The sequence below is a fragment of the Rhineura floridana genome, chromosome 3 (genome assembly GCF_030035675.1).
Source record: "Rhineura floridana isolate rRhiFlo1 chromosome 3, rRhiFlo1.hap2, whole genome shotgun sequence".
Classification (NCBI taxonomy): domain Eukaryota; kingdom Metazoa; phylum Chordata; class Lepidosauria; order Squamata; family Rhineuridae; genus Rhineura; species Rhineura floridana.
In genome coordinates this window covers 18,566,219-18,582,139 of record NC_084482.1, presented here as the reverse complement: position 1 = coordinate 18,582,139, position 15,921 = coordinate 18,566,219, and the positions used below count along the sequence as shown (strand labels likewise).

Below are 15,921 nucleotides of genomic sequence, written 5' to 3'. Positions count from 1 at the left end.
CTTTTCCAAGCTCTGGGCCACCAGCCACCACTGATTACTATTATAAAATTAAGTCAAAATCCAGGATAAAGAAGTGTGTCTTTAGCACCTTTGTACTGAAAATATGTGGGAAAGGTTACAATAGCTTATAGGCTCCCTCTCTTTGTTGTGTGAATTGTACAGCCAAGGAGTGTGTGTATATTTTGGGTGGCCTAAGATCTGTCTCATTCTAAGTGTATCACCCTGACAATGTTAGCTACTGTTTACAGACTTTTTAAAAAAACAACCCCTCAAAGTTTCATCCCTCACTGTTATAAAGAAAAGCCTGGAAATGCCTCAATGACTTTCCTGTCTGTCAACCACTCCAGTTCTGTAAAAGCCAATGCTATTTTACAAAAAAAGGGAATAAGTTATTCAAAACAAAGGAAAAATATGCATACATATCCAATATGCCTAATCCCTTCATCACCTTTCCTTGCAGCCAACCCTGCTCCTCCACCTGGCTGTTTCTAGAACCCACTTTTTGCTGTTGCTGCCTTGGCCTTCTCCACTTGCAGTGATCTCATTTTTTGCCCAAGCCTGGTGAGCAACTCCTGCACAGCAGACAGTCCGAATTTGTGTCTGGCCATACTGCTGAAAGGGCATAGGTGTGAGCTGCCCCACTTAGAAACAGCATCAGCTTTGATTTCTCCCCTCTTCTATGGGAGCAGGAGTGCTAGCTAGCAGGTTGTATCCAATTGTGTCCCTCCCCACGCATAAGGAACTTTGCTCCAATAGAGGCTTCCATGGACGGAAGGGGAAGGGAGATGATGTTTGCAAATCTCCCCTGTATTGTTATGCACGCATGTTGAAATACAATTTAAGATGCCCAGAAATTTACTTTTTCAAAAATTATCTCCTGATCCAGGCGTACCTAATGTGATGCCCTCCAGATTACTGGACGATAACTCCCATGAACCTTGATCATTAGCCATGCTACCCAGAGCTGATGGGAGATGGAGTCCAACAACATCTGGATGGCACTACACCGGCTACCCTGTCCTTATGCATTCCCTGGCACATGATCCAGTTGTGTGGCACAGTTTGCCTGTGAATGATAAACTGAGCCAGGGCACTGGCTCCCAAACAATTATGTTTCCACTGCAAAAGAAAGCCTGGTAAGTGTGGCCACGTCTGCCTGAGCCTACAGACAAACCTCCCTCAAAACAAGGAGATCAAAGGAGATATAAACACTACAATTTTATTTCATTGTTGTATTACTTCAACTGCCATAGCTTTCCCCAAAGAATCCTGGGAGCTTCCGCAGAGCTACAGCACCTCCCTCCCCAAACTGCCTGAGAGGAGGAAAAGATCGCTAAAACAGTAAAAGCCTATGATGTTGATTTAAGCCCTGCAGAGGTGAGTTGTCCCACACAACACAAACACACACAGGCCAGCAAGACAGGCAGCAGGTAATACTTACCACTTGGACACATTCCATGAGAGGAAGACGGACAGCTTGGTTACCAGAGAGGCTGATGACACATGCTGGAGTATCAGGAGTTCCCTCCAGGAGTGCCATGACTGCTTCCACGCCCATCCTGCTTCCCTGCAAGATGGAGAACACAAAAGGATGTGGTTTTTAAAAACAGGATTTGAGGAGTTGATGGGGCTCCCACAGAATTTAATTCCAGGTGATCTCACAATTCCCTGTACAGATTAGAGCACAGATTACAGCACTCCCTGCCTCGGGAGATTAACTTGGAGCCCCCTTGTCTCCTGGCTTTCCACTGCTTAACTAAGAGCACTTTAAGATCACCTGTTCACTGAGCATTCATCCTGATCTGGTTGCAGGGAAGTTAGACATCATTGGCTATTTAATGAGCATCCATTCAAATGCTAATTTAGATGACGTGTCAATGCAAATGTTATCCCACACTTTCCAATGCATTTTTTCATCAATTTCCTTATGTCTGATCTTTTAGGGAAGAGGGTTTGTTGTATCAAGGCCACCCCATCAACTATATATTTGCACAACCTGAATTTGCCAGTATGTGATTGAATCCCACTTGAAAATAGCGACAGTCTAGAAGAGCCCCAGGTCATTTTTGTTCCAGCTGTTTCTAATGAGTTGGTGATCTCAAGTTGTTTTTATCTACCATGGCCATCTCATGTTTCATTGTAATATTGTACTGTTAAATTTTTGAATTGATTTTGAAATTGCTTTTAATTTGCTGGAAGGCACCCTGAGCATTATGATAACAATGAAAAAGTGAGGGAGAAGTTTTCTTAAATGAATTCCTCCTTCTGCCCAGGATTTCCCAAACTGTGGCAGCCCTGAGAGCCAGTACAAGGGGAAGGGAGAAGTGCCCAGCTACTAAACCCACAGCCATATGGGAGAATCTATTTTGGACATTTACCAGGTTTCATTGTTTAGTTTCACCAAAAAATCAGACACACATTGCAGCAGGATGGGAAGATACACAGGCTGGAACCGGTGGCCCTCCAGACATTTCTGAACTATAATTCCCATCATTCCAGGCCATTGGCCATGCTTCTTGAAGCTGATGGGAGCTGTAGTTCAGCAGCACCTGAAGATCCAAAAGTCCCCCACCCATGTTCTATGTAGTGGATTTCCTGCATCAACAGGAGCTAGACTAAATGACCTTGAGGTTCCTTTGAATTCTGTGATTCTATCTCAAGTATGAAATGTGAGGTAATAAAGAAAATAATGTCCCTGAGCAAATGCAGAGTGCCTTTTGCTCACCACTGAGGGACTGCAGCCTGTACCTGAACATCAGGAATTAGCAAGAAAAACATCTATGTCAGTTGACATGATATCCATGCATGCTTGAGCCACAGAACCTACTGGCTTAGAAATTAAGCCTTGGAATATTGGCCTTGAATGAGGATAGGGATCATTGGAAAATTCTGATGACAACCGAAACAGGAGTGGAAATGATCGATATTCGCTTTTTCATCTCATGTCCAGAATGGAAATCAATCCAGTGAATACAAGCAGTATTCACTATTGTTGCTTTTAGTCCATGAATTACTTTATTTCCCCATTTGCAATGTGATTCCTTTCCACAGAAATTAACAGCGTGGACTATAGTAATGACAACATAACTTACATAATTAAGTAAGTAGATTATGTAAGTTATATAATTTTGCCAGAGCAGACAATGAGACAAATAGTGTAGCTTTTGGCAGAAGACAAACCGGAGCAGAACAGAAACAGTGCTGCATGTCATGAATACAGGGCAGAATGGAAAATTATGCCTTCTTATATCCCTAGCGCTCAGATACAGGCTGATTCTGCAGGCTGGAACTCACTGGGCTATTGGGGTGTGTGGGAATGGCTCCCTTATAGATTTTTTAAAGAAATTTTATACTTCTGCAAACACTGAGCATGCTGATACCTCCCCTCTTGCTTCATAGTGGCCTCATTTTGGCTCCAATCCTGTCAACACTCACATTGTCAGATTGTGTTCCTATCAATTAACCCCTGTTGTGAATGGCCACTGTTCTTATCTTGTGTAGTTAAGCTTTGCCTAGGAATGTCACAGACTGTACTGCATGTCCTTTTGACCCCACTGTTTACAATTGGATGAAATGGGCTCTAGTCCATGAAAGCTCATGCACTCTACGTGGGGCTGCCTTTGAAGACGGTTCAGAAACTGCAGCTTATGCAAAATGCGGTGGCCAGATTGGTAACAGGGACCAGACGGTCAGAACATATAAAACCGATTCTGGCCCACTTGCATTGGCTGCCTGTATGTCTCCGAGCTCGATTCAAGGTGCTGGTTTTAACCTACAAAGCCTTCCACGGCTTGGGGCCACAATACCTGATGGAACGCCTCTCCCAATACAAACCCACCCGTTGGGGGCCTCAACATCAAAGGCCCTCCTCCGGGTACCTACTCCGAGGGAAGCTGGGAGTCTGGCAACAAGGGAGAGGGCCTTCTCAGTGGTGGCCCCCAAATTATGGAATGATGTCCGTAACGAGGTGTGCCTGGAGCCAACACTGTTATCTTTTCGGCACCAGGTCAAGTCTTTCCTCTTCTCCCAGGCATTTTAGCAGGTGTTTTTAAATTGCAGTAAATTTTTAAATTGTGTTTTTAAATTGTTTTTAAAAGATGTGTTTTTAAATTTGTATATTTGTCTTTAATGTTTTTAGTTACTGTAAGCCACCCAGAGAGCTTCGGCTATGGGACAGTAAATAAATAAATAAATAAATAAGTCTGCCACAAGACCCTTTGTTATTATTGAGAAGTGGAACATTCCCAATTTGCAGGCAATTAATTCCAGAGAGGATAACAACCTACCACAGCTAGAGGCAGTGGGACTGCACCTTTAGAAGCTTCCCCTTCTGCCTCCCACTCCAATATCCAATATAGTCACAGGCACATCATCATCTATAAAGAGTATTTGGAACACTATTGCTTTTTTTACCAGGACACGATCAAAGGCAGAAGGGGTCCCACCACGCTGCACATGCCCTAGGATGGTGACTCTTGTGTCGTAGGCCAGGCGTTTTACAACCAGCTGCAGAGAGAAGAGAGGTGCAAACATGACACTATCCCTTTGAAATTTAGAACATTTTCTGCACAAAAGAGGGAGAACTAGGGCTGTTTACATTCCATAAGTTCTCAGCTACATCACACAGAAATGGAGTGCAGAATTCAGCATCCCAAGAGTCTCAACTTTCATTTTTTAAAAAGCAAGTTTCTAGCCCTCAAGGTTGCAAAAACAGGAGGTATACAGTAATGCCTAGAAAAGCTGGAACTTTCAGTAGATGTTAAGACTGGGTTTCAGTGTTGTGCAGGGGTTCTTGCCCCTCCTCATGATCAGACTAGCACAGACAGCAGAATACTTAAAAAAAAAAGGCCTCCCTCCACTTCCCAACTCCTGCTGCAGTTCCTTCATTCTAGGAACCCTTCCTTGAAAGATATCATTGAATCTGTCTAGCCACATTTACAAAAAAACTCACAACCCCATAGCTATCCCCCACCTCACCCTTGCCCATCACACAGGGACAGGATAGCATGCTACTGCCATTGAATGGGAATGCATGCATCTTCAGAGCTCAGAATCAACTCAGGTTGTTTTGTTTGTAATGATCTGCAAAGGTTCTTAGTAACTGCTTGTGCCTTTAAACTGTTTTTGAAAGGCATGCTTGGAAGATAAGGAAGCCCCAGTACTGTGTATAAATGCAACAAAGTAATAGTCCTTGGCTTGGGTCCTCTGTGGTTGCAAGCTAATATCATCACACTCTAGTCAATAGACATTAGCTGATAGTCAAAATGTTACTCTTTGATTCTTCTGATTGTACAAACTGGCCCTTTTTCACTGCACAGGAGGGTAAATCAGGGATTTTGACTCCAGCGAGTAGCCTTATTTCAGCTCAACCTCAATGTTAGGACAAAGGACATTAACACAGATCCTCCAAGCAGAAAGAGGATTGCATTACCCACATTTTTGATGTCTTCTGAGCTGATGGGCTTGCCATGCTTGTCGATTGCTCCTTCAGCCACAATGATGATGTTCAGTCTTGAGCCTCGGTTTCTTGTCTGAACAGAAGGAAAGGAAAGGAGATCCATTTCAGATTGCGTTTTAGGAGTGGACAGAAACTGCATTGGTCATCCGAGAAAGGTGAGGTGGTGGTGGAATGTACAACCCTGGTGATTCACTTGGGCCTCTCAAAGGCTTTCGGTGCTATCAATCATGATACCCTTCTCTGTTCAGTAGCTGCCATCCTCCTCCAATTTCTTAACCAAGGCTGAAGGAACACAGAGATGGGGAACCTTCTGTCTCCAACCCAGCTTCTGCCAGTTTTTTTTTGTTTTTTTGCTTTTGCTGGACTACAACTCCCATCATCCCTGCCCATTTAGCATGCTGGGTGGGGCCAATGGGAGCTGAAATCCAGCAACATCTGGAGGGCCACAGGTTTGGGAAGGCTGGTCTACGGATGTATGTTGATCTTACCAATGAACACAAAGAACACACTAGTTCAGTCATGGCTGGTGCCCATTGGGACTGGTAGAATGGAAGGCTGGGAGACCAAGAGTAAGTAAAGACACAGCCAATGTCAAGCAGAGCCACCTCCTAACTAGTTATAAGTAAAAAGGCAGGCAGATAGAGGCAGGATGAGTTTGGTAGGGCAGTGCCCCATTTGGCCTAACGGACTAGCCTCCTATGGCCTACTTATTATACGAGCAAGATGTATTTCTGCAAGAACTTTCTGTATAGATAGCACATAGTACAATGTGAAAAATTTGCCAAATGTCTGGAAATCTGCTCTAGGAATAACATTGACCCAGTATATTAAGAAACAAATAGGAGCCGGTGTGATATAATGGTTAGAGTGTTGAACTGGGAACCAGGGAGACCAGGGTTCAAATCCCTGCTCAGCCATGAATTTTACTGGGTCTCCTTTGGCCAGTCACTGTCTCTCAGCCTAACCTATCTCACAGGATTGTTGTGAGGATACAATCAGGAGGGGGAGAACCATGTTTGTACACCACTTTGAGCTCCTTGGAGGAAAGAGGGAATATAAATGTAATAAATAAATAAATAAAGGAAGTGTATTGCTGTATGTATAAACAGAGGCTGCATTTCCCATTGAATGCTGTGGATCTTACTTCTGAGAAACCTTTAAGGACCGGGCAAGATAGTCCTCTGATTTAGACATGTTTATATTTTGGTTACCTCAGTTAGCCTCCTGCACAAGTGATTCTCCCATTCATCTTCTGGTGGAGATTCTGGAATGAAAACCCAGTCTGCACCACTTGCCAAGGCTGTAACAAGAGCTAGGTAGCTAGAGGAAGAGATAAAAGATGAACAGTTACCCATTACTGATCTGGTGCAAGATTTAAACCTAGCAATAGTGCTTGAAAAATCCAAGCAGGGAAGGTGTTTCCCAAAAGTTATCTAGGGTAATTCTAACTGGAGAGACTGACTTGGTGACTTCCAAAAACCCATATCATCTTCTCTGATAAAAAACTCAACTGCACTCAGATTAGGGATTTTCAAGAAATTTGATCTTTCTGAATTCCAGTACAAACTGACCTGATCCGCACTTCCTGTACTAACATCAGAATGAAATTATCTTTCAGATCATGAACTTCTCTGATTTTTTTGCTGTAGTTCTCAAAAAAGAATCAATATGCATTTAAAATGTGTATTTTGGAAGAAAACAGATATAGAAATGCAGATCTTGTTAAAAATATATTTAAATATGTATTTAAATCACATTTTGTTCATAATTTTAAAGCTTGCGATTAATTTGGAAGCAGGATGGAACAGACTGCTGAATGAACACATGCAAAAGTGACATGGACCAGAAACAGGCTGAACCATCCATCCCTAATTCAGACATGGTTCCCACAGAGCCAAGAAGGGAAACTTTTCTTCATCCCAGCAGACTGCCTAGCTTAGAATAAATGTGCTCAATACATATTGAATATTCCAAGCTAACCTGCAAGATGTGGAAGAAAGGAGAAAAAATCCTACTTAGGCTGCTACTTAAGCTTTTAAAGGCAGAAAAATGTTTCTGAACACTCAACTATGTAGTCTATAGTTATCTGAATACTTCTAGGAACTATGAAAGTGAAAGGCATATGATGAGAGATGTTCATCTGTGTATGCACACACAGGCAAGGATTGATTCCATCTGCACATGGAACTTTGGCTGATTTGCAGAATGTTTTTTATTAACAAATCAACAGACAGAGAAAGAAGTGTCAAGACCTATGGCCAGTGAAAGTCAATATTGTCCAGGCTTGGATGATACAGCAATCAAAAATGGAAGTGAAAACTTCCAAACTCCTCCTTGAGCTGTGCCAGAGCAGAAAGGGGACCAACCGAGTCTGGAGGGGGGGCAGGTTTGATCTCATGAAACTAAACTATGGGTTAACTGCATTTAGAAGTGGCTGGTGTCCATTGGGACTGGTGGGACAGAAGGTAGATGGAACCAACTAACTCTAGTTTTGCCTCCATCCTCCTCCCTGCTGAATTCTACAAGGGCAAAACTGAGACTAAGGAGGAAGATGCTAAAAGCCATGGCCACCCTGTTGGCTAGATGTAAATAAGAAAGCAGGCAGGTGAGGGCAGACAGAGGTTAGGGGAGTGGTGTCCCATTTGCCCCAATGGGCCAGCCACCACTGGCTGCATTGTGTCTGACCACCATCATTTTAACAGAACAGCATTATTTCCTACCCGCAGTGACGACCCATCACTTCCAGCACAAATGTCCTCTGGTGACTGCAAGACAAAACAAGTGTGAAAATGCAAGAACTATGATTATCTGTTTACAGCACTAATATACTGCTTTTTGAGAAAATAATCAGATTTGGGCCAGGTTTTGTATGGGGAAAAAAAATAGGAGTAGCTTCAGCTTGTGAAATCTACACATCATTCCATGTCTTGGCACTAGGTTTCTTACTGTGAATGTTTTATTTATTTTTTTAAAATCGCTAAAAAAAACATTTAGCACCACTTCATACAAGATCTCAGAGAATAAGGAAGACAGAAGGCTGTGCAGGCCCTTCTTAGGAAAAAAGAGTTACAGACCTCTGGAACTGCTACCAAGGCCCTGAAACTTATTTATTTATTAAAGTATGTATAGGCTGCGCTTTTCATAGAGTACATCAAGGTGGCTTACAACGTACAAAGGCAGAAAAAAATTAAAAACAATAAAAATATCATTAAAAAATAATAAAAGCATCAATAATACTGTGTTGGCTGGGGTGCTACATAAATGCCACATAAAACAGGCACAAGCTTTGTCACAAAGTCCATTGTGTTTTGTTGTTCTCTCTCTCTCTTTCCTCCCCATCCCTCTTTCTTGGACAAATGGATTTTTAAAATGTTTTTATATAATGGAGATTGCGCAAATTGGGACTTCCCAGAAGTGAGTGCTCTGCTGGTGTTGCCTCTGAGTGAGCTCTGTCTCAGAGGAAGCTTTTTTCAGTTAAAAACCAGTCAAGAGGAATTTTTGACTGGCGTAAATGTTCTCCAAGACAAAGGTGAACCGAAGAGATTATCCACGAAACTTCGTTGAGCTGTAGATAGCTGGAATTGATCAGGAATCCCCTGAGATAAGAAGGCTTATCTAGCAGCGGAAGACGAAGTCAGAACTTCCAGTAAGCTGTGCTGAAAAAAAGCGATACTTTTTTTTCTTCTTAAAAACGTTCTATAACGAGCGAGCCTCCTTCTGTCTAAATCTTATCATTTGGTTTAAATTACTACAGTAAAAGAGACTTGTCTACGAATCAGCAATTGAGAAACCTGGGTGAGTCACACTTTTTTCCTTTTATATAAAAGTAAAGAAGAAAGAAAATTTAAAGAACTTAATTTTTAGCTTAATGACAAAAAGCTGGCTTGATTTTGGAATTATAAAGATTACAACGGATGAGAGGCAACTTATCCGATAAGATGATATGATTATTTGAAGGAAATATATCTGGGACTATTTTTTTTTCTTTTTTTTGGACTATTCTCTTTGGACGAATCTGCTGTTCGTGTATGTTACTGACGGCTGGATGCTGTGAACCAAACTTGTTTTGCATTCCTGGACGTACAGGAGATAAGAACTGTTGCTGGCTAGATCATATTAACAGGCCTGGAATATTAACTCTTTTGTTGTTGGGGAGAAAAAAGAAACAGACTGCCTCTAGGTTTGGGAACATTGGTTAATAGCAGAAACTAAAGGTTTTTTTTTCAAGAATGACAACTAGGAAAGCAGCTAAGGCCCTGGAGCGAAGAGGTTCAACTGATGCACAGGAAGGGGCTGTCTCCTCAGACATGTTCCAGAAAATAATGGATGGGATTAATGATCTTAAACAAGATCTCAAACAAGAGATGAAACAGGATAGACAAGAAATTAAAGATGAATTTGATAAAATGAAGATGGAATTGAAAGATACAAAAGATTATATCAAAACAGAATTGGATGAGATTAAAGGCACAATTGGGCAAGTAACACAGGAGGTAAAAAATGTTAAAGGAAAGGTGCAAATCTTGGAGAATGGAACAGATATATTAAATCTGGAATTGGAAAAAAATTTGGACCATATTGCTGTGATGGAATTCAGAGATAAAGAATATTGTTTGAGATTTCGTGCAATTCCTGAAGAAACAAGTGAAGATATCAGAGATAAAATGGTTAATGCTCGGGTAAAATTTTTGGATTGGAATGAAGATCTGATGGAATTTGAAATAGATAAAGTTTATAGAATTAATTCAAGATATGCAACAATGAAAAAAATCCCACGAGATGTGCTTGTGCATTTTGTAAAAAAGAGAACCAGAGATATGGTATTACAACAACACTTCAATAATATCTTTAAAATTGATGGCAAGGAAATACTGGTGATGAAAGAAATCCCTATTAGACTTTTACGCAAGAGAAAAGAATATGCTTTCTTTACAGAAAAACTTAAACAATGTAAAATTCAATTTAGGTGGGATGTTCCAGAAGGAGTGATTTTTACATTCAGACAACAAAAATATCGATTGAATACTGTTCAAAAAGCAAGGGACTTTCTGAGAAAAGCATCAAAAGACATGGAAAAAGATAAATTCAAAGACATGGATATAATTCCTGAGAAACAAAGTCAACAGGAACATGAAGAGGAGGGAAAGGAAGATGATGGATTAAAGGGAGCATCAGGTACTTTTTAAAATATATGCTTAAAGATGGATTACAAATATCTAACTTGGAATATAAATGGAGCCAATACGTCGCAGAAGAGAAAGAAAGTGTTTCATTATTTGAAAAAATTAAAATTGGATATAATTTGTTTACAAGAAACTCATATCAAGAAGAAAGATTCCAAATATTTGATTTGTAAAAATTTGGGTGAAGAATTTATTTCGGCTGGATCAAAAAAAAAATGGTGTTGTTCTTTATATTAATCCACAATTGTTTCCTAAATTGATATTATTGGACGATAGTGGTAGATTTGTGGGGGTTGAAATTACTTTACAGGGTACAAAAATTTTGATAGTGGGCATTTATGCCCCCAATGAAGATAAAACAAGGTTTTACACAAGACTTATGGAAAAATTGTCAGAGTTTTCATATGATCATTGGTGTGTTATGGGTGATTGGAATGGAGTAAATTTACCAAAAATGGACAGACTTTCTGAGAAAAATATTAAAGAAACACAGGGTAAATTACCGAAGATTTGTTTTGAATTGATGGAAAATCTAGAATTGGTGGATGCTTGGAGATATATAAATGACAATGCAAAGGAATTTACTTATTTTTCAGAAAGACATAAAACATTCTCGAGGATTGATATGATTTGGATGTCTAAAAACCTAGTGAAAGACATTTCCAAAATGGATATATTACCAAAAACCTTTTCGGATCACAATCCAGTGATATTGACTTTCAAAAAATAAAATCTTGGATTTAGATGGAGACTAAATGAATCTTTATTACAGAATGATAAAATAGTGCAAGAATGTAAGAAGAAATTAAAAGAGTTTTTTGAACACAATTTATATAAAGGAACAGATGAAAATATTGTTTGGGATACAAGTAAAGCATTTATGAGGGGATATTTTATTAAATGTAATTCTGAATTAAAAAAGAAGAAACAACAGAAAATGCAATTAATCTTGGAAGAAATAAAACAAAAAGAGGAAGAATTGAAAAAGAATCCAACTAAAGTTTCTATTGTAAATCAAATTAAAATGTTACAGAAACAAGTGTCAATGTTGACAGTTAGAGAAATTGAAAGGAAATTAAATTTTGCTAAATAAAGGACTTTTGAATTTGCAAATAAACCGGGGAAATGGTTAGCATATAAATTAAGAAAAGAACGACAAAAAAATCTTATTTTAAAGATACAAGAAGGAGATGAGATGTTGACAGACAATGTAAAAATCCAAAGGGTTTTTCATCAATATTATTCAACTTTGTACAAGTGTCAGGAAATTCCATCTGAAAAAATAGAAGAGTATATATTTAAACCGAATTTGCCTAAAATTACAGATTTTCAGAGACAAGTTATTAATGGTCCTATTACGTCAAGAGAAATATCTGAAGCTATAAGTAAAATTAAATTAGGAAAGGCGCCAGGACCGGATGGACTATCAGCAGTGTATTACAAATGTTTGGAGGAGGAACTCTTATTACCTTTACAGTATACAATGAATTCTATTTTGCAAGAGGGGAAGATACCGGACAGTTGGAAAAATGCCAATATAACATTAATACCTAAAGAGGAGCAGGACCTAACCAAAACAAAAAATTATCGGCCGATATCTTTATTGAATAATGACTATAAAATTTTTACAACGATTTTGGCAGAAAGAATGAAAATAATATTGCAACAATTTATTCAGGAAGATCAAGCGGGGTTTCTACCTAAAAGACAATTATGTGACAATGTCAGGAATGTTTTGAATGTGTTGGAATACTTAGAACAACGAAATGATAAACAAGCAGCTTTGATCTTTTTAGATGCTGAGAAAGCATTTGACAATTTGAATTGGAAATTTTTGTTTAAGGTCTTGGAACAAATGGATTTTGGAGATAATTTTATAAAATGGATTAGATCTATTTATACATCTCAGAAGGCACAGATAATTGTTAATGGGGGGTTAACGGACTCATGTGAAATACAAAAGGGTACAAGACAGGGATGTCCATTATCTCCTCTTTTATTTATCTTGGTCTTGGAAGTGCTGCTTAGTGATATAAGGCAAGATAAAAGGATCTCGGGAATAAAGATAAAAAAAGAGGAATACAAATTGAGAGCATTTGCTGATGATTTGATAATCATATTAGAAAACCCTTTGGAAGGAATTAATATATTGATGGACAAATTAAAAGAATTTGGACCGTTAGCAGGATTTAAGATCAACAATCAAAAAACAAAGATGTTGGTGAAAAAATTATCTTCAAGGGAACAAAAAGAGTTGATGGACAAGACAGATTTTAAAATAGAGGAAAAGTTGAAATATTTAGGTATTATTATGACAAATAAAAATTCAAAGTTGTTTCATAACAATTATGAAAAACTATGGACAGAGATTAAGAAAGACTTGTTAAAATGGGATAAATTACAATTGTCATTAATGGGCAGAATATCCGTGATAAAAATGAATGTATTGCTGAGAATGATGTTTTTGTTTCAAACAATACCTGTAATATCCTCTGATTTACCTTTTAAACAATGGGAAAAAGATATTTCTAAATTTGTTTGGCAGGGAAAAAAACCAAGAGATAAATTTAAATTATTACAAGATGCCAAAGAAAGAGGAGGACTGGGATTACCAAATTTGAGACTTTATTATGCTGCCTGTTGTTTAGTCTGGATAAAGGAATGGTTATTATTGAGGAATAAAAGACTATTGGATTTGGAGGGCCATAATCTGAAGTGGGGATGGCATAGATATCTATGGTATGATAAAGTAAAAGTTAATGTGGATTTTAATAATCATTTTATAAGATGTCCTCTGTTGAAAATATGGAATAGATATAAACCAAGGTTTTACTCGAAAATACCATTATGTGTCTCAAGTCAAGAAGCATTTTATAGAAGAGAAATGGCTGGAAAAGAGAAATGGTTAACTTATCAAGAACTTTTAGAAAATGTACATGGAGAATATATAATGAAAGAGAGAGAACAACTGATAAAGGAAGGATATAGTTCTCAATGGTTTGCCTATTTACAATTGTTAGAGAGATATAAAATGGATAAGAAAATGTATGGGTTTGAAATAAGTAAATCTGATTTTGAAATAGGTTTGTGTACAAATGATGAAAATATAATTGCAAAAATGTATAAACTCTTGTTGAAAATGGATATGGAAGAAGAACAAGTAAAAGAGTGTATGGTAAAGTGGGCAAAAAACTTTGGTTATAATATACAAATGGATCAATGGGAAAATATGTGGAAAAAAGGCTTGAGATTTACATGATGCTATAATCTTAAAGAAAATTTCTATAAAATGATGTATCGTTGGTATATGACTCCAGAAAAGTTGTCAAAAATGTATAGTAATGTTTCTAATGTTTGTTGGAAATGTAAACAACAAGAAGGATCATTTTATCATATGTGGTGGTTGTGTAAACAGGCAAAATTATTTTGGGCACAGATAGGTAGGATGATGCAAAAAATTCTAAAGATAAATATACAGTCAAAACCAGAATTTTTTTTATTGGGTTTTATGGATAAACAAATAGAAAAGAAATATGGAAGAATAATATTATATATGATTATGGCAGCAAGATTATTATATGCACAAAAGTGGAAAATAGAATCAACACCAACAACGGAAGAATGGCTATTGAAATTAATGGACTTAGTAGAGATGGATAAATTGACATGTTTACTTAGAGAAAAATTGACAGATACATTTCTGAAGGAATGGAAGCCTCTCTTAGACTTTTTGTTGAAAGATAAAAATGAAATGATGATAATGGGATTTGACGATTAATTAAGATAGACTATGGAGAAAAGTGAATTTCGTATGTTTTAGGAGACAGGTTTGATATATATTATATATTTATAGCTGATCTGTGACAAGTTGGAAGTCAAATTTTTTTATTTTTATTTTTATTGTGTTATGTTTTTGATTTTATTTTGTTTATTTTATGAAAATTTGAATAAAAAATTATTGTAAAAAAAAAGAGATTGCGCAAATTAAGCCAATTTTTGCATGCATTTGCAAATACATTTATTCATTTCTATGAGGAGGCAGCTGTCATCAGTGTACGCTGTTGTGAGTATTTGCAGAAAGATGCCCTGGCAACCAAGGCACGCCTCTTCCCTCAACATAAAAAAGAGAAATATTGAGAGGGAGGTGTGGACTTGAGGAATGAGTGAATGTATGAATAAATAAAGGAACCACAAAAACTGAAGAGATGGCTACAGAAAAGCCCCATAGTATTTGGTGCTTCCAACAGGAACACACGCAGGCAAGAGTAAGGGTGGCTCTGTGTGCCTCAATGCTGCATGCAAACCAATGACAGGTTAAAGTAGGAGGGAGGCAACCTCAATCCCTAGGGAGTCAAAGGGAAGGTTACTGGGGTGAGGAAAGAAGCGGTAGCACTGCCTGTGTTAACTGTACACAGGGGCCAGCCTAGGAGAAGGAAGGGGGACAAACCTGACCATGTAGATAGGAGGGTTCTGTGATGAACCAGGCTCCTGAGTTCTGAGAACAAACAGCTCAACAAGTCTACTCTGAAACAAGAGCAGCACAGGCCTGCACAATGCCTACAAGCCTTACCTTTGGGCAGTGGTGGTGATAGCATCCACTATCTCCATTATCCTGTGGAGAGCAGAGTCTGTGCCAATGGTCATGTCAGTACCACAGAAGTCATTATCAATAGAGCCAACCAAGCCAACAATGTTTAGGTGACTAGACTTCTTGGCTTCTTCTGCTGTGATGCCACCTGGAAGGATATTGGGCAAAGATCCAATGGACTATCAGCAGACAATATAATTGCATCACTGTTGCAAGTTCACTCATAGCCTCAATCCAATGATAAGAAAACAAAAATTCTCAGTATTGTTATTTTATTCTGTGGGTCATGCCTTAGAACAAGAGTGGGGAACCTGTGGCCATCCAAATGTTGTTGGATTCCAACTCTCACCAGCTCCAGCCAGCATGGCCAATGGTCAGGGATGAGCCCAGCAATTTCTGGAGAGCCACAGTTTCTCTACCCCTGCCTTAGAGTGACATCATTTCAGACCAATCCATCAGTACTAGAATTCAGAATCACAACAACATCATCATTAGTTAAGTAATGATGGAACAAGAGGGGAAGGGTTTGGGGGGCAAGGCTGAGAAGGTAAAGATGGAAGGGCATATAAGTCAGTTGAATGTTATACATCGTTTTCTTTTAAAAAAATAATAAAATAAAATATAATTTAAAAAAGAATTCAGAATCACTACATGCTAGTGAAAAAAACTCAGGCCAGGAAGTCAATATGAAG

At 38.5% G+C, this 15,921-nt stretch overlaps 1 protein-coding gene across 2 annotated transcripts in view; it reads right to left on the bottom strand.

Moving 5' to 3' along the window:
- The window catches only part of PFKM (phosphofructokinase, muscle), a 90,503-nt gene that overhangs the window by 24,099 nt on the left and 50,483 nt on the right, over positions 1–15,921 (bottom strand). For both annotated transcript variants that reach the window (XM_061614715.1, XM_061614714.1), the window contains exons 6-11: positions 15,212–15,377; positions 8,179–8,223; positions 6,670–6,778; positions 5,436–5,531; positions 4,414–4,506; positions 1,442–1,567 (exon numbers count right to left, since the gene is read on the bottom strand). In XM_061614715.1, the coding sequence (XP_061470699.1) occupies positions 1,442–1,567; positions 4,414–4,506; positions 5,436–5,531; positions 6,670–6,778; positions 8,179–8,223; positions 15,212–15,377 (635 nt within the window). The remainder of the gene's footprint in view (positions 1–1,441; positions 1,568–4,413; positions 4,507–5,435; positions 5,532–6,669; positions 6,779–8,178; positions 8,224–15,211; positions 15,378–15,921) is intronic.